Here is a 22253-nt window from a genome sequence, read left to right on the forward strand (position 1 = left end):
AGCCCTGCATGCTTGAGGCGTAGTCTTCTGAGGCTAAAAGGAGACCTGTAGGAGCAGGGTGGGTTCCTTGTTAGTGATGTTTTTGGGCAGGAGAAATGTGGTGAGAGCTATGAGAAAAGGGAGGGTTATGTTTCCCTCTGAGACCCACAGAGACCCCAGTCCTCCTCCTGCCTCGAATACTGTCCTGAGATGAGAGCTGGTAACAGCTCCCTTATGTCTGCATTCTGTAGTGGAGGAGGTTAGTTTAGAGGTGGTTGTGATGTATAGTATTCAAGGATATGAGAAGTGGTTTCAAGGTCCCAGTGATATGATATGATGATAAGATGAAAGTGACTTCATTCCACTGAATTTGGAAAACTCATTCGTGAAAAGTATATGATAAAATTCATGAGAAGTCAATTAAATGCAGCTCTACAGCATGCTTAGGGTTAAAGGTGGGCATTCTTACTGCTTGTGAATTAGATGAGCCAAGGACTTGGAAGCCAAGGATCGTGGATCTTAGTGACTATTTCGTAGGGATGATCATAACCTGGACTTAGCTTTTCAACTAGTTCATATACACTGCTTTTGCATTAAATCCCTGTCTCTGGCTGTTCCTTCCCAGGTGGGATGAATGGGGAGCAATAGCCACCATGTGGGAAGATCTAGGACTTGGGATGTGCACATATATGAACTGGATGAAGGGGCTCTCTATCACAGAAAGTTAGAAATACCACCTTTTGTACAGTCTCTGACATGTCTGTCTTCTCTCCCTTCAGAAAGTGTGGTGGCATGGACCAGAAAAACCAGTCGAGTGTCACTGAATTCCTCCTCTTGGGTCTTTCTGAGAGGCCAGAGCAGCAACCTCTTCTTTTTGGCATCTTCCTGGCCTTGTACCTGGTCACCATGCTAGGAAATCTGCTCATCATCCTGGCCATCGGCTCTGACCCCCACCTCCACACCCCCATGTACTTCTTCCTGGCCAACCTCTCTTTGGCTGATGCCAGTTTTTCTTCCACCACGGTTCCCAAGATGCTGGTGAACATTCAGACTCTCAGTCAGACCATATCCTATGGGGGGTGTTTGGCCCAGATGCACTTGTTCATGACATTCGGAGCACTGGATGACTTCCTCTTGGGGGTGATGGCCTATGACCGCTATGTGGCCATCTGCCGGCCCCTTCATTACTCCACACTCATGAGTCCTCTTGTGTGCATGCTCCTTCTGGCAGCATGCTGGGTTCTCACCAACCTGGCTGCCCTCTTGCACACCCTGCTCATGGCCAGGCTTTCTTTCTGTGCAGACAACACTGTCCATCACTTCTTCTGTGATGTGGTTCCTCTGCTGCAACTCTCCTGCTCAGATACTAGCATCAACCAGGTAGCCCTGTTGGCTGTGGGCTCCTTGATACTGACTGGTCCTCTCTCCCTGATAATCCTGTCATACGCACGTATAATCACCAGCATCCTCAGAGTCCCATCTGCCTCTGGCAGGCAAAAGGCCTTTTCCACCTGTGGGTCCCACCTCACGGTGGTCTTCTTGTTCTATGGCACGGCAATTGGGGTCTACCTGTGTCCTCCTTCATCACATTCTGGGGGTGAAGACAGACTTGCGGCAGTGTTTTACACTGTGGTCACACCGATGCTGAATCCCTTCATTTACAGCCTCAGGAACAAGGATATGAAGGTGGCACTGAGCAGGCTTTTGGGAATTCACACACTCTCTTCTCAGGGACTTTAATCCTCAAGCCATATTTTGCAATTTCACTCTGTAGAACTCCTGTGTTTGTAAAGCAATACCATCCCCTACCATATTTACTTACATTTTGAGAAAAGTGATCTCAAAATCATTCACTTAAACCTCCAGATCCCACAATGTGAATCATCAGTGTATGTCATGAATGACAAGTTCTGTCTTATAAACACTGGGCACAGAGAGAAATTTTAACAGACTTGGTAAGGTTCCTCTCTGTCTACCACCCCTAGTTCATACTGTAGTGATCTATGGTGATGGCTTCTTTCCTGGGACAAGTCCTCTGTCTACCTTCTTTTAGGGAGTTCTGGGGAAGGTCGAGGTTCTTCCTGAGTCTTTCAGGCCTTAATTGCTGTCAGCTAGAACTAATGGACAAGTTAAAGAGACACTTTGGGGTGGCAAATATTACTCCATGAGTCTAGACTTTCCCATCAGAACCCTGGATTCAGGACAGGAGTTGGTGTGATTCTCCAGGACACGCTGTGCTTTGGCTGGTTTCTTTAAATACTTATGTGGAGTCATTTGGCTTTCATATCATGCCTTTAGTGGCTAGGTGTCCACGCTGTCAATTCTTGTTTTTCATTAATATGTGCAGAAAAGGGAGCAAAGTGAACCAAATTCACAATTGTCAGTTTTACCTTTGGCATTTTTTAAAAAATTATTGAAGTATAGTTGGTTTACAATGCTGTGCTTGATTTCTACTGTATAGCAAGTGACTCAACTATTCTTTTCCAAAGAATTTGTCTGTTTCATCCAGTTGGACAAGGTTATCCATACAAAGTTTGCCACTGCTGATCATTGAGAATTTTTTCCTTCCATGATATATTTAATTTTTTTCTCTCATTTTTCCTAACTATCTAGTAGCTGTTTGTCAGTTTTCTTGGTTTGTCAAAGAATCAACTAGTTTCTTTAAAATGACTCTATCTCTTATCACTACTTGTTCCATATTGATGTATGGATGTGAGAGTTGGACTATAAAGAAAACTGAGTGTCAAAGAATTGATGTTCAATTGATTTTGAACTGTGGTGTTGGAGACGACTCTTGAGAGTCCTTGGACTGCAAGGAGATCCAACCAGCTCATCCTAAAGGAAATCAATCCTGAATATTCATTGGAAGGACTGATGCTGAAGCTGAAACTCCAAAACTTTGGCCACCTGCTGCGACGAACTGACTCATTTGAAAAGACCCTGTTTCTGGGAAAGTTGAAGGTGGGAGGAGAAAGGTATGACAGAGGTGGAGATGGTTGGATGGCATCACTGACTCAGTGGACAAGAGTTTGGGTAGGCTCTGGGAGTTGGTGATGGACAGGGAAGCTTGTTGTGCTGCAGTTCATTGGATCTCAGAGTCAGACACAACTGAGCGACTGAACTGAACTGAAATTATCAATACTGTATTTCACTACTTTTGTATTTATTTTCATTGTGTCTTCCTTCTACTTACTTTTGGTATCTCTTATTGTGCCTATTTTAGCTTTCTAAGGTAGAACATTTTGTTGTTTTTGTTGGTGTTTTTTATTCTCTTTCAATTAAATATTTAAAGTGATAAATTTCCCTTTAAATATTGCTTTATCTGAAGTTCATCAATGTTGATATGTTGGCTTTTCTATATCTTGTAACTTAAAATATTGTTTTATTTCCTTTGTGATTTATTTTTTGACTCAATTTTTTTATATGTCTTACGCTTAATTTATGGAGTCCTCATATTTTATAATTTATTAATTTTTAAAAGTTTTTTGTTTTTAATTATTTTACACTTAATTATGAAATAATTTTAGTCTCTCAGAATAGTGCAAAAATACTGAACAGTATTCTTATATACCATATTACCAGTTTTCTCAATTATTGTAGTGTACTTATCGAAATCAAGATATTATTAATACTGATATACTTTTATTAAATAATCAGTAGACTTTATTTAAATTTTGTTACTTGTCCCAGTAATGTCCTTTTTCATCTAGGAGCCAACCCAAGATCACACATTAAATCTCACTGTCAAAATTTCCTTTAATTTTGTATAGTTCTTTTGGTTTTCATGTCCTTGATATATATGAAGAGTACTGGACAGCTTTGATTTTCATGTCCTTGATCTATATGAAGAGCACTGGGCAGCTATTTTGTAGAATTTCATCCCTCATTTGGAGTTATCAGATATTTCTTCACGATTAAACTGAGCTGACACCACTTTGATATATCACAAAATTTCAGTTGTCTCCTTATTACATCATATCAGGAAGTGAATAGAGTTGGTATGTTTTTCTCTCTGTTTAAGTGCTGTTTGTTTTTATTTGTGACAGAAACTATAAATATCTTTTTGTTTTCCAGTTTGTCAACTGCCTTTTACTTTGTTTGCAGGGTTTCTTTGTCATGAAAAGTTTTAAATTTTTATATGATCAAATTTATGCAATGTATTACCTCTTGATTTGGAATGAAAGTTTTCCTCAATACTGATGTTAAAGGGAAATTATCATGTTTCTTCCTAGCACCTGTATGACAAATGGCAATTCACTTACTCTAGGACATCTGTTAAACAATGCATCTTTGTACCATTATGTAAGTTCTATCTGTATCATATTCTAAATTTTCATTTCTGTATATGTTATTCTATTCTGTTCTATTCACTTGCCTATTTGTTGATTCATTCACCAGTTCCACACTCTTCCAATTACTGTGTTTAAGACACACTTTCTATCCTTAAGCAGCTAAACATAGAGATTCAAAATAGCTAAAGGTTATAAATACATCAAGGCTGTATATTGTCACTCTGCTTATTTAACTTATATGCAGAATGCATCATGAGAAACGATGAGCTGGAAGAAGCACAAGTTGGAATCAAGATTGTGGGGAGAAATATCAATAACCTCAGATATGCAGATGACACTACCCTTATGGAAGAAAGTGAAGAAGAACTAAAGAGCCTCTTGATGAAAGTGAAAGAGGAGACTGAAAAAGTTGGCTTAAAGCTCAACATTCAGAAAACTAAGAACATGGCATCTGGTCCCATCACTTCAATGGAAATAGATGGGGAGACAGTGGAAACAGTGGCAGACTTAATTTTTTGGACTCCAAAATCCCTGCAGATGGTGATTGCAGCCATGAAATTAAAAGATGCTCACCCCTTAGGAGGAAAATATTGACCAACCTAGTTCAGCTCAGTCGCTCAGTCGTGTCCAACTCTCTGTGACCCTGCCGGGGTCCAACCCTGGCGGAGTCTAGGGGTGCTCTTCAGATGGGAAGCGTCAGCGAGGAAAAAAAAAAAAAAAACTCGAGTTGAGTCTTGGATCAGTGCAGAATCAAGACTTTATTCTTTTACACCAGTGCTTATATACCCTAAAACCAATAATCCTTTATAGAGGCTTAAGGAGGGGGGAATGATAAGAGTGTACCAGGTGCAGCAGCTAGTCAACTGAGAAAAACCATCTACAAACCTTATCCTGGGAAGCTCAGCCCTGGGCAGACTTAGCTCTGGTATGTAATCCTAAGGGTCAGAGGTCTCATAAATTCCCTCCTGATCACACCCCAAGGAATCTTCTCGATCTCGTAATGCACTCTTTATCTACTTTTGCTTATGGAATAGATAGGCTTGTTGCTAGCAGACTTGGTTTTGGGCTAGAAGAGTTTTTGTGCAGTCATGATCATTCCAGATTCTAAATTGGCAATCCTAATTCCAACAGAGCCAGAAGAGGCAGGATGTTCTGTGTAATATTTTCCTTACCTCTGGCTTGTTTATTGGGACCCATGTGCCCCCAGGGACTGTGTTGCTGGCATGCAAAGGTTTCAAGGAGGGATTTTAGGTAAGAGGCAGACTAGCTTTTAGGGAACATAAAAGAATGTTAAACATCAGAAGATGAAAGGACGAAGGCCTGGGAGTGGATGGTGGGGCGGTCCCGAGAAACCCCTGGAGGTCCGGACGCCTTTGTGTGTGGAGTGGTCCCGGAGGTCCGGACCCGTTTGCCTGCCAGCTCCTTGAACCCAGACCTTGTCACGGGCCGGGTTTCTCTCACCGGCTTCTGACATGATCCCATGAACCACAGCTCGCCAGGTCTCCCTGTCCATCACCAACTCGTGGAGTCCACCCAAACCCGTGTCCATTGAGTCGGTGATGCCATCCAACCATCTCATCCTCTGTCATCCCCTTCTCCTCCTGCCCTCAATCTTTCCCAGCATCAGGGTCTTTTCAAATGAGTCAGCTCTCCGCATCAGATGGCCAAAGTATTGGAGTTTCAGCTTCAACATCAGTCCTTCCAATGAACACCCAGGACTGATCTCCTTTAGGATGGACTGGTTGGATCTCCTTGCAGTCCAAGGGACTCTCAAGAGTCTTCTCCAACACCACAGTTCAAAAGCATCAATCCTTCAGTGCTCAGCTGTCTTTATAGTCCAACTCTCACATCCATACATGATGACTGGAAAAGCCAGTGACTGAACTGAACTGAAACACCTGTTTACAATAATTTTATAGAAACAATAATTTTATAGAAAAAGTTTCAAAAGTATGTGAATACATACAGAAGTGAATTAATAATTCTCTCTGGGTGCATGAATCCAGGACGATTTCATTCAGAAGGAAGCATTTGTAATGGGCCTTGAAGTGAGGGTAGGTCATTGCAAAACAGAAAATAGGAGAAGTTTATCAAGGCAGGAGAAATATATGAAAAGATACAGAATAATGTGAAGAAAGGAAGACGACGATCTATCACTTTATAGCTGAGGAGACATGTGAATCTAATGTTCCTGATCCCAGGATCTCAAGTCATTTTCTTGATGTCAACTTGACAACATATGTAAACTTGGAACTGCCACTTAAGATGACTCCTGGCCATTAATTCACTGGTTAATGCCTGCTTATTGTTCAATTAATCCTAAAACACCAAAAAGCAAGAAAGGTTGGTGGAACCAACATTTGTTGAGACTTCAGGCAGCAAGAAAATTCGGGGATTTACCACTCTCTGATAACCCTGATTGGCATCAGTAGAAAGCATGGAGAGTAGCAGAGAATTATAATTGCATGCACCATTCAAGGAGAAGATGGTCCAGAGTCATGACAGAGCCTTACTATTGAGATACATCCCCAATATCTTTTTAAACTTGGAAACAATTTCTTGGTACCAGAGATTCACTCACTAGGGAGAAAGTTAGGGTGGGCATATCACTTGTGCTTTTACAATGGCACATGTCAAGCTTCTCTCTGATAGAAGGTGGAAGGGAAGAGAATTTGGAAAGGAGAGGAGAAAAGAAGAGAGAATTCTGTATTATTTGTGTTTTAAGCAGAATTTGCAGAGAATAGCATATGTCTGAGATACTGTGTTAAGCATTTTATATGTGTTTTCATTTATATGAATTTTCACAACTGACTTAGATGACAGTTACTGTAGTTGCTATTAAATACTATTCATATGTTTATATTTGGAAACTGAGACTCAGAGATGTTGAGTCTTGCTGAAAGTTACACAGACAGTGAATAGTAAATTTAATGCATAAACCCAAGTATTTCTGACAATAATGTAAGTCTTACTTTCATTAAAAAAGCTATTTTGGAGGTGGGAGGGGGGATCGGGATGGGGAATACGTGTAACTCTATGGCTGATTCATATCAATGTATGACAAAACCCAGTGAAAAAAATTAATAAAAATAATAAAATGAGTATAAAAAAAGCTATTTTGATAGTCTAAGTTTATCAGTGAGATGTCAGTAGAGTCTAATTGTGTGGGGAAAAAATGCAGAGTACAATGCATGTTCCAAACTTTCTCCTACATTTTATTAAAAAATCCTCTGCAGATGGTTAGGGTATATCTTTCGAAGCATCGCATCCCTAGGGGAGATGCAATAATGAAACTGATACAATTACATTTTAAAGCAGATCTAAATGGAGACTGTTGCCATAGTGCTGAAGAATGAAGATGGTTAAGTAAAAGATACTAGGGAAAAGACTCAAACAATGTGGTCCCAAGTTCCCTTCTCTCTGATCATGTGGCTTGATTCACAAGTCATTTCAGGATATCTAAGTAAGGACTTATGCTCAAGAAGTGGGTGTGCACCCTTGAGAAGAGAGAATCTCTGAGGCTGTTTCACACTCTCCTCCAGCTTCTTATTTGCTTTATCTTGTTTTCAATCATTTGCTCATACTGGGAGAAGTGGTTGATTGGAACTGAGTTTGTGGACAATGAAGGAAGCAAAAAAATGGAGAGAGAAAATTAGTAATGGAGAAGAATACATGTATTTCATGTCCACTGAACCATTAAGCATATGCATTTTGGACTAGGATCAGTTCAGTTCAGTTCAGTCACTCAGCCGTGTCTGACTCTTTGCGACTCTTTGAATCGCAGCACGCCAGGCCTCCCTGTCCATCACTAACTCCTGGAGTTTACTCAAACTCATGTCCATCGAGTCGGTAGGTGGACTAGGATACCTCAGTTCAAATTCTGACTCTGCCACTTACTGGCTCTGTAATGTCAGGTAAATCACTTAACCTGTTTGAGGATCAGGGTATTTGGGAGCCAGGTTTGGAATCCAAAAGAGTTGCCCTCCGCCTGCTGTTCTGACTCCTTTCTGCCACAGTTTCCAGCTTTCCTAGGAGATGCCCCTGAGGAACTATCACACCAAGAGCAGAGATACACATACATCCCTGGGAAAAACTTATCAAATGCAAAACCACCAATGCACTCGGCACTCCCACTTGCCTGCTCCTTGGTGAGAACTGGTCTAGAACTAGAGCAGGAAGTAGAGCAATTACTCCATATTTGTCCCTGAGGAGCAGCAGGAGACCCAGCCCCCAGAGGCCCAGAACCTAGAAACACGCCAGTGGCGAGTGCACAAAATGCCTCTCACATCCTTCACTGCGGTTGGGGCGCTGCTCCCCTGCTGGCCCTGTGCAACCAGAGGTCTGGGTCCTTACTGTCACTGGTTAAGACAAGCCCTGGGTGCTTGTGGCATGACCCTCTGAGGCTAAAAGAGACCTGTAGGAGCAGAGTGGGTTCCTTGGTAGTGATGTTTTGGAGCAGGAGAAATGTGGTGAGGGCTGTAGGAAACAGGAGGGTTAGCTTCCCTCTGAGACCCACAAAGATGCCAGTTCTGCCTGCCTCCTCTCAGAGCATCCTGAGATGAGACCTGGTAATGGCTCCCTTACGGAGCAGATCCTCTATATCTGCTTTCTGCAGTGGAAGAGGTTAAGTTCAGAGGTGGCTGTGATATAGAGTATTCAAGGATATGGGAGGTGGCTTTACAGTCCTAGTTTGTATTTACTACCTTGTGATATTATACAAGTGATTCACTTTACTGATTTGGAAAGCTCATTTGTGAAATGGATATAGTAAAATTGATGAGTAGTCATTTCAATATTGCTTTATAGCATGCTTAGGGTTCAAGGTGGCAGCTCTTACTGCTTGTGAATTAGATAAGCCAAAGACTTAGAAGCCAAGGATCATGGATTTTAGTGACTATTTCGTAGGGATGATCATAACCTGGACTTAGCTATTCAACTAGTTCATATCACCTTGCTTTTGCATTAAATCTCTGTCTCTGGCTGTTCCTTCCCAGGTGGGATAAACAGGGAACAATAGGCACCCTGTAGGAAGATCCAGAACTTGGGATGTGCACATATATGAACTGGATGAAGGGGCATCTCTATCAAAGAGAGTTAAAAGTACCACCTTTTGTACAGTGTCTGACATGTCTGTCTTCTCTCCCTTCAGAAAGTGTGGTGGCATGGATCAGAAAAACCAGTCCAGTGTCACTGAATTCCTCCTCTTGGGTCTTTCTGAGAGGCCAGAGCAGCAGCCTCTTCTATTTGGCATCTTCCTGGCCTTGTACCTGGTCACCATGCTAGGAAATCTGCTCATCATCCTGGCCATCGGCTCTGACCCCCACCTCCACACCCCCATGTACTTCTTCCTGGCCAACCTCTCTTTGGCTGATGCCAGTTTTTCTTCCACCACGGTTCCCAAGATGCTGGTGAACATTCAGACTCTCAGTCAGACCATATCCTATGGGGGGTGTTTGGCCCAGATGCACTTGTTCATGACATTCGGAGCACTGGATGACTTCCTCTTGGGGGTGATGGCCTATGACCGCTATGTGGCCATCTGCCGGCCCCTTCATTACTCCACACTCATGAGTCCTCTTGTGTGCATGCTCCTTCTGGCAGCATGCTGGGTTCTCACCAACCTGGCTGCCCTCTTGCACACCCTGCTCATGGCCAGGCTTTCTTTCTGTGCAGACAACACTGTCCATCACTTCTTCTGTGATGTGGTTCCTCTGCTGCAACTCTCCTGCTCAGATACTAGCATCAACCAGGTAGCCCTGTTCATTGTGTGCTCTATGATACTGACTGGTCCTCTCTCCCTGATCATCCTGTCATACGCACGTATCATCTCCAGCATCCTCAGAGTCCCATCTGCCTCTGGCAGGCAAAAGGCCTTTTCCACCTGTGGGTCCCACCTCACGGTGGTCTTCTTGTTCTATGGCACGGCAATCGGGGTCTACCTGTGTCCTCCTTCATCACATTCTGGGGGTGAAGCCAGGCTTGCGGCAGTGTTTTACACTGTGGTCACACCGATGCTGAATCCCTTCATTTACAGCCTCAGGAACAAGGATATGAAGGTGGCACTGAGCAGGCTTTTGGGAATTCACACACTCTCTTCTCAGGGACTTTAATCCTCAAGCCATATTTTGCAATTTCACTCTGTAGAACTCATGTGTTTGTAAAGCAATACCATCCCCTACCATATTTACTTACATTTTGAGAAAAGTGATCTCAAAATCATTCACTTAAGCTCCCAAATCCTTCAGTGTGAATCATCAGTGTATTTCATGAATGACAAGTTCTGTCTTATAAACACTGGGCACAGAGAGAAATTTTAACAGACTTGGTTAGGTTCCTCTCTGTCTGCCACCCCTAGTTCATACTGTAGTGATGTATGGTGATGGCTTCTTTCCTGGGACAAGTTCTCTGTCTACATTCTTTTAGGGAGTTCTGGGGAAGGTCGAGGTTCTTCCTGAGTCTTTTAGGCCTTAATTGTTGTCAGCTAGAACTAATGGACAAGTTGAAGAGACACTTTGGGGTGGCAAATATTACTCCATGAGTCTAGACTTTCCCATCAGAACCCTGGATTCAGGACAGGAGTGGGTGTGATTCTCCAGGACACGCTGTGCTTTGGCTGGTTTCTTTAAATACTTACATGGAGTCATTTGGCTTTCATATCATGCCTTTAGTGGCTAGCTGTCCACGCTGTCAATTATGTCTTTCATTAATATGTCTAGAAAAGGGAGCAAATTGAACTAAATTCACAATTGTCAGTTTTACCTTTGTAATTTATTTTTTTTTTTAATTAACGAAGTATAGTTGGTTTACAATGTTGTGCTTGATTTCTACTGTATAGCAAGTGACTCAACTATTCTTTTCTAAAGAATTTGTCTATTTCATCCATTTGGACCATTTTGTCCATATAAAGTTTACCACCACTGATCAGTGAGAATTCTTCTTCCTTCTATGATATATTCAACTGTCCTTCTCTCATTTTTCCTTACTATCTGGTAGTTATTTATCAGTTTTGCTGATTTTTCATAGAATCAAATTGTTTATTTTTATTGTCTCTATCTCTTATCAATAATGTGTTTCAGTACTTCTGTATTTATTTTTATTATGTCTTCCTTTTATTTATACTTTTATTTTTATTATCCTTCCTTCTACTTATACAGATACTTCTGGTATCTTTTATCCTGCCTTTTATAGCTTTCTAAAGTAGAACATTTTGTTATTTTTTGTTGATGTTTTTATTCTCTTTCAATGTAAGTATTTGAAGTGATAAATTTCCCTTTAAGCAATGCTTTATCTGAAGCTGGTCAATGCTGATATGTTGTCTTTTCTACATTTTACAACTTAAAATATTATCTTATTTCCCTTTTTTCTTGGACTCATGATTTATTTTCCGAAGTATGGTGGTTAATTTATGGGTTCCTACATATTTCATTATTTATTATTTGTTAAACTTGTTCTGTGTTGAATTATTTTGCACTTGATTATGAAATCATTTTCGATTCTCAAAATAGTGTAAAATAGTGAATAATATTCTTATATATCTGATAACCAGTTTTCCCAGTTACTGTAATGTACTTATCAAAATCAAGGTATTAATATTGATAAACTTCTATTAAATAGTCAGTAGACTTTTTTCCAAATTTTGTTACTTGTCCCCTAATGTCCTTTTTAAGCTAGGAACCAATCGAGGATCACCCACTATATTTCACTGTCAAATTTCCTTTAATATTGTATAGTTCTTTTGTTTTTTATGTCCTTGATATATATGAAGAATACTGGACAATTATTTTGTAGAATATTTTCCCTCATTTGGAGTTATCAGATGTTTCTTCATGATTAGACTTAGCTGATACCAGTGTGATGTATCACAAAAGTGTAATTGTCTCCTTATTATATCATATCAGGAAGTGAATAGAGTTGATATGTTTTTCTCTATCAGTTTAAGTGCAGTTTGTCTTTATTTGTGACATACATTGCAAATATCTTTTTTTTTTTCAGTTTGTCAACTTTCTTTTACTTTGTTTACAGAGTTTCTTTGTCATGAAAAGTTTTAAGTTTTTATATAATCAAATTTATCCAATTTGTGTTACCTCTTGATTTTGAATGAAAGTTATTCTCAATACTGATGTTAAAGAGGCATTTACCATGTTTCTTCCTAGTACCTGTATGACAAATGGCAATTCACTTATTCTAGGACACTTATTAAAACAATGCATCTGTGTACCAGCATGGAAGTTCTATCTGTATATACTCTAAATTTTTATTTCTGAGCATTCTATTCTATTTTGTTCTATTCACTTGCCTATTTGTTGATTTATTTACCAGTTCCGCACTTTTTTAATTACTGCATTTAAGACACACTATCTATCCTCAAGCAACTAAACATGTGGACACAAAATAGCTAAATGTAAACATCTATTTACAATCACTTTATAGAAAAGTTTGCAAAAGTGTGTGGGTACATACATGCGTAAATTAATAATTCCCTCTGGGTGGGTGAATCCAGGAGGATTTCACCCAGAAGGAAACATTTGTAATGAGTCTTGAAGTGAGGGTAGATCATTGCAAAACAGAAAATAGATGTTTCCAAGGCAGGAGAAATATCTGAAAAAATACAGAATAATATCAAGAAAAGATGAGAATCTATTGCCCTGTATATGAGGCAACATGAGAATCTATTGTTCCTGATCACAAGATCTCCAATCATTCTCTTGATGTCAACTTGACAATGTGTGCAGACTGGGAACTGACACTTAAGATGGATCCTGTCTATTAATTCATTAGTCAGTGTCTGCTTTATGATTCAATTGATCCTCAAACACTAAAAAGCAAGAAAGGGGGGTGAAATCAACATTTGTCTAGACTGCAGGCAGCAAGAAAAGTCAGGGATTTGCCACTTTATTGTAACCCTGATTGGCATCAGTAGAAAGCATGGAGAGTAGCAGAGAATTATAATTGCTTGCACCATTCAAGGAGAAGGTGGTTCAGAGAGAACCTTAGTATTGAGACACGTCCCCAGTATCTTTTTAAACTTGGAAGCAATTTGCTGGTACCAGAGATTCACTCACTAGGAAAAAGTTAGGGTGGACATATCACTTGTGCATTTGCAATGGTAAATGTCAGGCTTCTCTCTGACAGCAGGTAGAAGGGAAGAGAGAAGTTGGGAAGGAGAGAAGAAAAGAGAGAGAAAAGAAGAGAAAATTTGGTATTATTTGTATTTTACACAGAATTTGCAGATTATAAGTATCACTGTGATAAGTATTTTATGTGTTATCATTTATATGAATTTTCACAGCAGGCTTAGATGATAGTTACTGTAGTTGCTATCAAATACTATTCATGTGTTTATATTTGGAAGCAGACTCAGAGATGTTGAGAATTTGTTGAAAGTCACACAGACAGTGAACAATAAATCTAACTTATAAACCCAAGTATTTCTGATACTAGTGTAAGTTTTACTTTCATTAAAAAACTATTTTAAAATCTGAGTTTATCAGTGAGATCTCAGTAGAATCTCAGTTATGTGGGGAAGAAACACAGAGTGCAGTACAGGTTCCAAACTTCCTCCTATATTTTATTAAAGAATCCTCTACAGATTTTTAGAAAATATCCTTAGCAGCATCCCTGGGGGGATGCACTAGTGAAATTGATACAGTTACTTTTTAAAGCAGATCTAACCTGGACTGTTGCCATATTGCTGAAGAAAGATGATGGTTTCCTGAAAGAAACTTGGTGAGAGTCTCACACAATGTGGTCCCAAGTTCTCTTCTCTCTGATCATGTGGCTTGATTCACAAGTCATTGCAGGATATCTAAGTAAGGGTTTATGCTCAAGCAGATGGTGTGCACCCCAGAGGAGAGAGAACCTCTGGGCCTGTTTCACACTCTCATTCTCTAGCTTCTTATTTGCCTTACCTTGTTTTCAAATCATTTGCTCATATTGGGAGAAGTTGTTGATTGGAACTGTGTATGTGAACAATGTGAAGCAAGGGAAAAAAAAGAGAGAAAGCTAGTAATTTAGAAGAATATGTGTATTTCATGTCCACTGAACCAAGTGTATGCATTTTGGAATCAGATATCTCAGTTAAAATTCTGACTCTGTCACTTACTTCCTGTGGTAATAATTAATTATTTCGGGTATATAATTTAGCCTGTTTGAACCTTTGCTTTCTCTTGTGCACAATATTTGCCTCAAAGTTTCATGTTGTCTATTGCTGAAAATAATGAAGATCTAAGTAAATTTACACAACAGAGTTCTTTGAGATTGATATATGCAAAGAATTCACCTGCTAATGCAGAAGATGAGATGCAGGAGATATGGGTTCTACCCCTGGGTTGGGCAGATGCCTGTAGAAGGAAATGGCAACCCACTCCAGTATTCTTGTCTGGAAAATGCCATGGATGGAAGAGTCTGTCAGACTATGATCTGTGGGGTTGCAAAGATTCAGACATGGCTGAGCAACTGAACACACCCATCCATTTCAAACGGATAACTAACAAGGACCTACTGTATAATACAGGAAACTCTACTCAATATTCTGCAATAACCAAATGGGAAAAGAATTTGAAAAAGAAGAGATATATGTGTATGTATAACTGAATCACTTTGCTGTATACCTGAAACTAATGCAATTTTGTAAATCAACTGCTCAGTTCAGTTGCTCAGTCATGTCCGACTCTTTGCGACCCCATGAATTGTAGCACGCCAGGCCTCCCTATCCATCACCAACTCCTGGAGTCTACTCAAACTCATGTCCATCAAGTTGGTGATGCCATCCAGCCATCTCATCCTCTGTCGTCCCCTTCTCCTCCTGCCCCCAATCCCTCCCGGCATTAGGGTCTTTTCCAATGAGTCAACTCTTGGCATGAGGTGGCCAAAGTATTGGAGTTTCAGCTTCAGCATCAGTCCTTACAGTGAACACCCACAACTGATCTCCTTTCGAATAGACTGGTTGGATCTCCTTGCACTCTTAGGGACTCTCAAGAGTCTTCTCCAACACTACAGTTGAAAAGCATCAATTTTTCGGCACTCAGCTTTCTTCACAGTCCAGCTCTCACTGTACTCCATTATAAAATAAAAATGAAAAAACTCAAATGATGATGCACATAATAATGAACTTTCCTGGGAGTTTACCATAAAAAATGAATCTGCATGCACACACATGTTTTTTTCTTCTAACTTTTCCAGAAACCCTGCGTGATAGAGAGTGTTTTATTACCTTCTTTTGTGAGTAAGGAAATTGTGTCTCACTGAGGTTATTCAATTTGCCCTGGGTTGGAAAGCTAGCAAGTGGCAGATGCAGAATTTGGATGGAGGAACCAAGGTAACTCTGTAAGTTGATTTCCCCTGAATTCCTCCAAATGATTTCCTTGACTTCATGGAGACTGCAGTGCCGTTCTGCTCAGGAGTCTCTTCAAGGCACTCTTCATGTCTCTGTTCCTCAGGCTGTAGATGAATGGGTTAAGCATGGGGGTCACCACAGCGTACATCACTGCTGCAATCCTGTCCTTGCTGGCTGAATCCGCAGAGGAGGGAATGAAGTACACCCCAATAGCAGACACGTAGAACAAGCAAATTGCTGAGAGGTGGGAGCTGCAGGTGGAGAAGGCTTTCCACTTCCCACTCGCTGATGGGATGTGCACTATGGCAGCCACAATGCGGGCATAGGAAATGACAATCAGCAAGGGGATCAAGATGGTTAAGGCCCCTCCCCAGTATGTCAACACACACCTGTTGGCATAAGTATCAGAACAAGAGAGCTTCAATAGGGGGAGAAGTTCACAAAAGAAGTGGGGGATGATACTGTCAGTGCAGAAGGATATCTGAGCCAGGAGAAGGGTGTGGGTTAGAGAGTATGCCTGAGCAAGGATTAGGGACATGACTACCAGCAGGACACAGCATCTGGGACTCATGACCAAGGTGTAGTGAAGAGGGTGGCAGATGGCTACCAGCCGGTCATATGCCGTCACTGCCAGGAGGAAAACATCTAGACCAATGAACCACAGGAAGAAATAGATCTGACACAGGCATCCAGCATAGGTGATGGTATGCCTGTGAGCCTGGATGTTCACCAACATCCTGGGGACTGTGGTGGATGATAAACCTAGGTCAGTGAGGGAGAAGTGGGCCAGGAAGAAGTACATGGGGGTGTGGAGGTGAGGGTCAGAGACAATGGCCAGGCTGATGGCAATGTTCCCCACCACGGTGATCAGGTACATGCTCAGGAAGATGCCAAAGAGAAGAGGCTGCTGTTCCTGGTGCTCAGACAGGCCCAGGAGGAGGAATTCAGAGACACTGAATGTGTGGTTTCCTGGTTTCATCTCACTGGTGTAAACTAAGGAATAAAATGAAGGATGATGCTTCCGAAACTTTTCTTGCCCTTATATTGTCTAGATGTAAACAAAAGCATAAAATAAAGATGTAATCAGGATATTAATAGCTGTGCATTATCTCATTTAAACTTAAACAGATCTGTGAGATTGTTATTATTATACCCATTTTATTGATTAAGGAGTGAGTTTCTTTGAAAGAGTCAGAGGTAGAGTTTAAACCTGGCAATTCTGATTTTAGAATTTGCGATCTTAACCTCCTTACCAGTCTGCCTCTGATTTGGCACCCAGAACTCACTCATTTATTCATTCCACATATTCAGTGAGTACTGACTATAACTAACTACCAGAGAAACAATGGTTCCTGCCTTTCTGTGGCTAACATGCTAGTCAGAGGAGTCCTGTAATATACAAATACTTTTATAAAAAACAGAGAAGAATTAAAATGAAGGCAAAATATAGTGATCACTAGAAGATTGCTTTAAATTTTGCGATCAGCAAAGAACTCACCATGAATGATTAAAAAGGAGCCAACCAAGTAAAGAATTGTGGGAAAGAGTGTTTGCAGGAAGTGTAAACAGGGCATGGGCACATATATTTGGAGGAGCAGAAGGAAGGCAAGTGGGGCTCAAATATGGTAGGTGGAGAGGGGTAGGGGAGGTGGAGAGGGGTAGGAGAAGGGAGAGAGGGGTGGGAGGGGCGTATAGGGTAGGCAGAGCACGTACACCATGGAGTGAAGATTCGCGGTAACGATCATTCTGCTACTGTGGGGAGAAGGACTGTAGGGGCAAGAATGACTATATACTACAAGGAGACCAGTTAGAAAATTCAGGGAATTCCCTGGTGCTCCAGTGGTTAAGAATGCACCTTGCAATGCAGGGGACAGTGAATTAAACTACACACGCCTCAGGACAGCTGAGCCATACACGCTGCAATGAAAGATCCTGCATGATGCAGCGAAGATCAGAAGCAGCAATCAATAGATAGATAGATAGATAGATAGATAGATAGATAGATAGATAGGTAAGTATTTTCTCAAAAGAGAAAATTCATATTGGACCCAGCCAGGTAAAGAGACAGGATGAAGTAGCTGGATTTGGTGATGATTTAGAGAGTTTAGGGACTTGCCCAAGAAACCAGAAGTGGTAGACAGGGATAAGGAGTAGATTAAGGCTTTTCACTCCTCCAGCTGCACTCTTAGAGGTACAAGTAGTAAAATTCTCTGAAGTAAACAGGAAAGGATTAAGGTGATTTCTTTTATCAACGGAATCTGTTTTAAAAATTATATAGCTTAAAATATCCAAGAAATGGTCTCTTTCTAGAATATTTCTCAAATGGCAAAAATCCCTGTAATGCCCTGGAAACATTAATGGAAATTGCCTGTTAGTTTTCTTTGCCCTTCTAGGGAAAATTATTATTGTTACAGTTTAGCCAGCAATATTTACTCTTTTACTCTGTATTTATTTAGTCTTAGCATTTTTCTTTACTGATTGTATTCTCTGAAGCTTCTAGTACTTTCTAGTTTTTTAAGGTGATCACTGACTTTTTTTCAAACTTTTTTTAAATTAAATATTTTAAAGTGAAAAAAAAAAAAAAAAAAAGAAAGAAAAGAAAAGCAGAGTGCCAGTGATACAGATGACTCTGGATTATTCCCAGAAGAGGGAGAATTAAAAAGGCAAAGGCTTCAGGGACCATTTTCAGGACTGTGGATAGATATATAAATCATTTCTGATGTGTTTCCTCTGTGACAATGACTTCTATCCTTTAATCCATGCAACATTTACGCCACGCATCTTTACCCTGCATTTCCAGATCAGGAAAGCTCAGAGAGGCTAAGGGACCGGATTAAGATCACACAGCTATAAGGGAATAAGTCAGTATTCAAACTAAGATCTCTCTTCAACCAAATCTGGAAATTGGTCCATCATGCAATTCTAACTCCTAAGGCAGGCCTTTATTTTCTCATGGGTACTAGAGAGGGATAAAGTCCCTGATGCTGGTAAATATTGAGGGCAGAAGGAGGAGAGGGCATCAGAGGATGAGATGGCTGGATGGTATCACAGATGCAATGGACATGTTCTTAGGCAAACTTCGGGAGATGGTGAGGGACAGGGAGGCCTGGTGTGCTGCAGTCTATGGGGTCACAAACAGTCCGACATGACTGGGTGACTGAACACACTCTAGAGATATTTGTTAACTACTTTGTAATCATGTGAAATAAATCCAACCATTAGAATACCTCCACACTGGGTCTGGGGAGCCATGTTTGTAATTTTTCATCTATTCAAATATGTATTGATTGCCTGCATTACACCAGGAATGCCTCTGGGCGTGAGATATTTAAAGTCATTTGAAGCAGGCACAGTCTCTGCACGTACAGTCTGATTGGAGAGACTGACAAGAAACAAATGAACAAGAAAATACCTAGTCAAGACTCTGCTGAGCATGAAAAGGAGAGATACAGGAGTGACACTGAGAACATATAATTAGAGGACCTAATTTAGAAAGGAGTTCAGGGAAAACTTCTTTGAGAAAATCGGGAGTAGAAGAAAGAAGAGGAGGGGATGAAAACGTCCCAGCACATGTGATGGTCTGGAGTAGGGAAAGGGACTGGTCGGTAGAAGAAAAGCAGTGTGACTGGAGGGCAGTGAGCAGGTGATGAGCTGCGGGTAATACAACCTCTTTGGCCACAAGTGATTGAACCATGTAATTGGATGGGTCAAACTGAGTCTGGAGAATTGTCATTTAAACTCGGAGTTAGTGATACAGAGACTTGAACCATTAGTTTTGGGCTCTGAAAATATAAGTCCCTGTGTGTTCGTGGGTGTGTAAGTCTCTCGGTCTTGTCTGACTTTTTTCAACTCTTTTTACTGTAGCCTGCCAGGCTCCTCTGTCCATGGGATTCTCCAAACAATAATACTGGAGTGGGTTGCCATGCCCTCCTCTAGGGGATCTTCCTAACCCAGGGATCAAACCCACTTCTCCTGCAGTTTCTGCATTAGCAGGCAGATTCTTTACCACTAGTGCCACCACAGATAGCAAATGTCCTTGTTGTTGTTGAGTTACTGGACAATGTTCTTGGCAAGTGCCAATTTGTAGTTGACATCACACAACATTGTAAAGTAATTATACTCTCAAGAAATATGTTCATCCATCTGGAATTTTCTAAGCAAGAGTACTGGAGCAGGTTGCCATTTCCTACTCCAGGGGATTTTCCCAAGCCAGGGATCAAACACCTGTCTCTTTCATCTCCTGCATTGGCAGGCAGATTATTTACCATCCACCACCTGGGAAGCCCATTATATAGGATTCATTACATAGGACACTGGCCAATGGATACAGGTTTGAGCAAACTCCAGGAGAGAGTGAAGGACAGGGAAGCCTGGTGTGCTGCAGTCCATGGGGTCACAAAGAGTCAGACAAGACTTAGGAACTGAGCACATCATTACATTGGAATCATTTATTTAAATCATTGGCCACTGGCTATTCACTCAACCTCTAGCCCCTCCCCTCCATGGGAGGTCACCTGACAAACAGCATATCCTACCTTGAGTGAGGTCCAAAATTCACCTCCTTGGCATAACAAAAGCACATTTTCCCAGAGCAGCTGCTTTCAGATGTTCCAGTTTATTTTCACTCTTCTGAGTCTTTCCCACCCCACCCCAACCCTCAACAGGAGGCAGAATGGCTTAGTGCTCAAGAGTGCAGTCTCTAGGGTAAAACAGACCCGGCAATCAATTTTTTCTCTCATCTGTGAACCAGGGATAAATTACAAAATATCTCAATGATCACATCAGCAACAATAACAAGAATAACAAGTATTGATTCATCCTGCCAGACATTGAACTAAAAGTGCTTACTTCTCTCATCATGATATTTTCACTTTGATTAGATGAACTCGCTATTTTTCACATGAGGAAACTGAGATGTAAAGAGCTGAAGCAATTTGTCCCAGATGAGGTGGCAGGTGAGCAGTAAAACCCAGACTTGAACTGCAGGGTATCTGATTCAGCACTTACCTGGTTGATCTCAAGCCAACCTCAGCTGTTACTCAGCATGGGTTTCTGTACCCTAACACTTTCTCCTTGGACAGTGGCAAATTCACATCACAGCTCCATTAGGAGACTCAGCCTCTTCTCCTTGTGTAATGGAAATGAAACCCGGTGTTGTCAGCAACTATGGAGTAGATTTCTAGTGTCACAATAAATGGAACTGAGAGGGCCTGAAGGGACTCATGCTGGAAATATTTTCCAGGTTTGGAGACCCCAGTGACCTCAATAGTGGGAATAGAGACTAATTGTCTCTGAATCCCTAAAGAGAGGAGGAGCCCTGCTCTTTCCTGTTGGGATTCCTGTTCTACACGCATGCTCTTAGAAAGTGTTCCTCTTGTCCATCACCTGGGGAGGTAATGTTCTGGGCTTGCTGTTGTTGCCCTGTTCTCTTATATCTGTGACTCAGAGGAAGAACTTGGGTGAACTGTCTGGGCATAATCTAGTTCTTCATTTGAACTTGACATGGTCTTAGCCCAAGTATCTTGACAAATATTTCAACCCTTCTCTGTGTTATTCTCCTCATTGAGTGCAACTATGGTGTCTTTTAAGGAACAGAAATTCTTTAGTTTAATGTGGACCAATTTATCAGTTTTGTCTGATTTATTTTGTTCACCAAATTTATTTGTTTGTGAGATTCATCAATGTTTAGTGTGTATTTTATTTATTCTCATTCTGTTTAGAATTCCATTATACAAATATACTATAATTTTTCATCCATTGTAATGTTGATGGTGGCTTCCCTGGTTCTCAAATGGAAAAGAATCTGTCTGTAATGCAAGAGACCTGGTTTTGATCCCTGGGTTGGGAATAATCCCTGGAGGAGGGAATGGCTACCCACTTCAGTATTCTGGCCTGGAGAATTTCATGGACAGAAGAGCCTGGTGGGCTACAGTCCCTGGGGTCGAAAAGAATCAGACATAACTGAGCGACTAATACACAAACACACACACACACACACACACACACACACACACACACACAATGTAGATGGGCATTTAGGATTTTTTTTTTTTCCAGTTTGGGACTATTATGAGTAGGGCTGCTGTGACATTCTTATAATTATCTGTTGATATGCATATATATGTAATTCTCTGGGGGCACATACCTAGGTATGGAAATGCTAGGTCACAGGGAATACGTGAAAAGATACACCCAATGGTAGTCCAGGACTTCCCTGGTGACTCAGATGGCAAAGCGTCTTTCTACAATGCTGGAGACCCAGGTTCAACCCCTGGGTTGAGAAGATCTCCTGGAGAAGGAAATGGCAAAGAGTCGGACACGATTGAGCGACTTCACTTTCACTTTCAATGGTAGTCCAGAGGGTCCAGAGTATGTACTCCCATTTGTGACATAAGATGGTTTTTAGTTGCTCCACAACCCCAGCAAGACTCAGATTGTTAGTCTTCTAAATTTTAGTCATGCTGATGGGTGTGTGATAGTATCTCATGGTGGTTTTAATTTGTATTTTTTTAACATTAAAAATTAAATTTGAACACCTTTTGTTATGTATGTTGTTTATTTGGATATCTTCTTAAGTGAAGTACTCATTCAAATATTTTACTTATTTTTTTCTATTGCATTTTCTCCTCCTTTTTTCCATTGATATA

At 40.9% G+C, this 22253-nt stretch overlaps 3 protein-coding genes across 3 annotated transcripts; 2 read left to right on the top strand and 1 right to left on the bottom strand.

The window, feature by feature from the left end:
* Window positions 1-771: 771 nt before the first annotated feature.
* Window positions 772-1719, top strand: LOC136162679 (olfactory receptor 1N2-like). Its single transcript, XM_065927147.1, has one exon. The coding sequence runs from the start codon at window positions 772-774 to the stop codon at window positions 1717-1719; it is 948 nt and encodes a 315-aa protein (XP_065783219.1).
* A 7714-nt stretch (window positions 1720-9433) lies between these two features.
* Window positions 9434-10381, top strand: LOC136162680 (olfactory receptor 1N2-like). Its single transcript, XM_065927148.1, has one exon. The coding sequence runs from the start codon at window positions 9434-9436 to the stop codon at window positions 10379-10381; it is 948 nt and encodes a 315-aa protein (XP_065783220.1).
* A 5259-nt stretch (window positions 10382-15640) lies between these two features.
* On the bottom strand, window positions 15641-16585 carry LOC136163920 (olfactory receptor 1G1-like). The gene has a single exon (XM_065928748.1). It carries the CDS (start codon window positions 16583-16585, stop codon window positions 15641-15643), a length of 945 nt encoding a protein of 314 aa, XP_065784820.1.
* Between the last annotated feature and the right edge of the window lie 5668 nt (window positions 16586-22253).

The sequence above is a fragment of the Muntiacus reevesi genome, chromosome 3, assembly GCF_963930625.1.
Source record: "Muntiacus reevesi chromosome 3, mMunRee1.1, whole genome shotgun sequence".
NCBI lineage: Eukaryota > Metazoa > Chordata > Mammalia > Artiodactyla > Cervidae > Muntiacus > Muntiacus reevesi.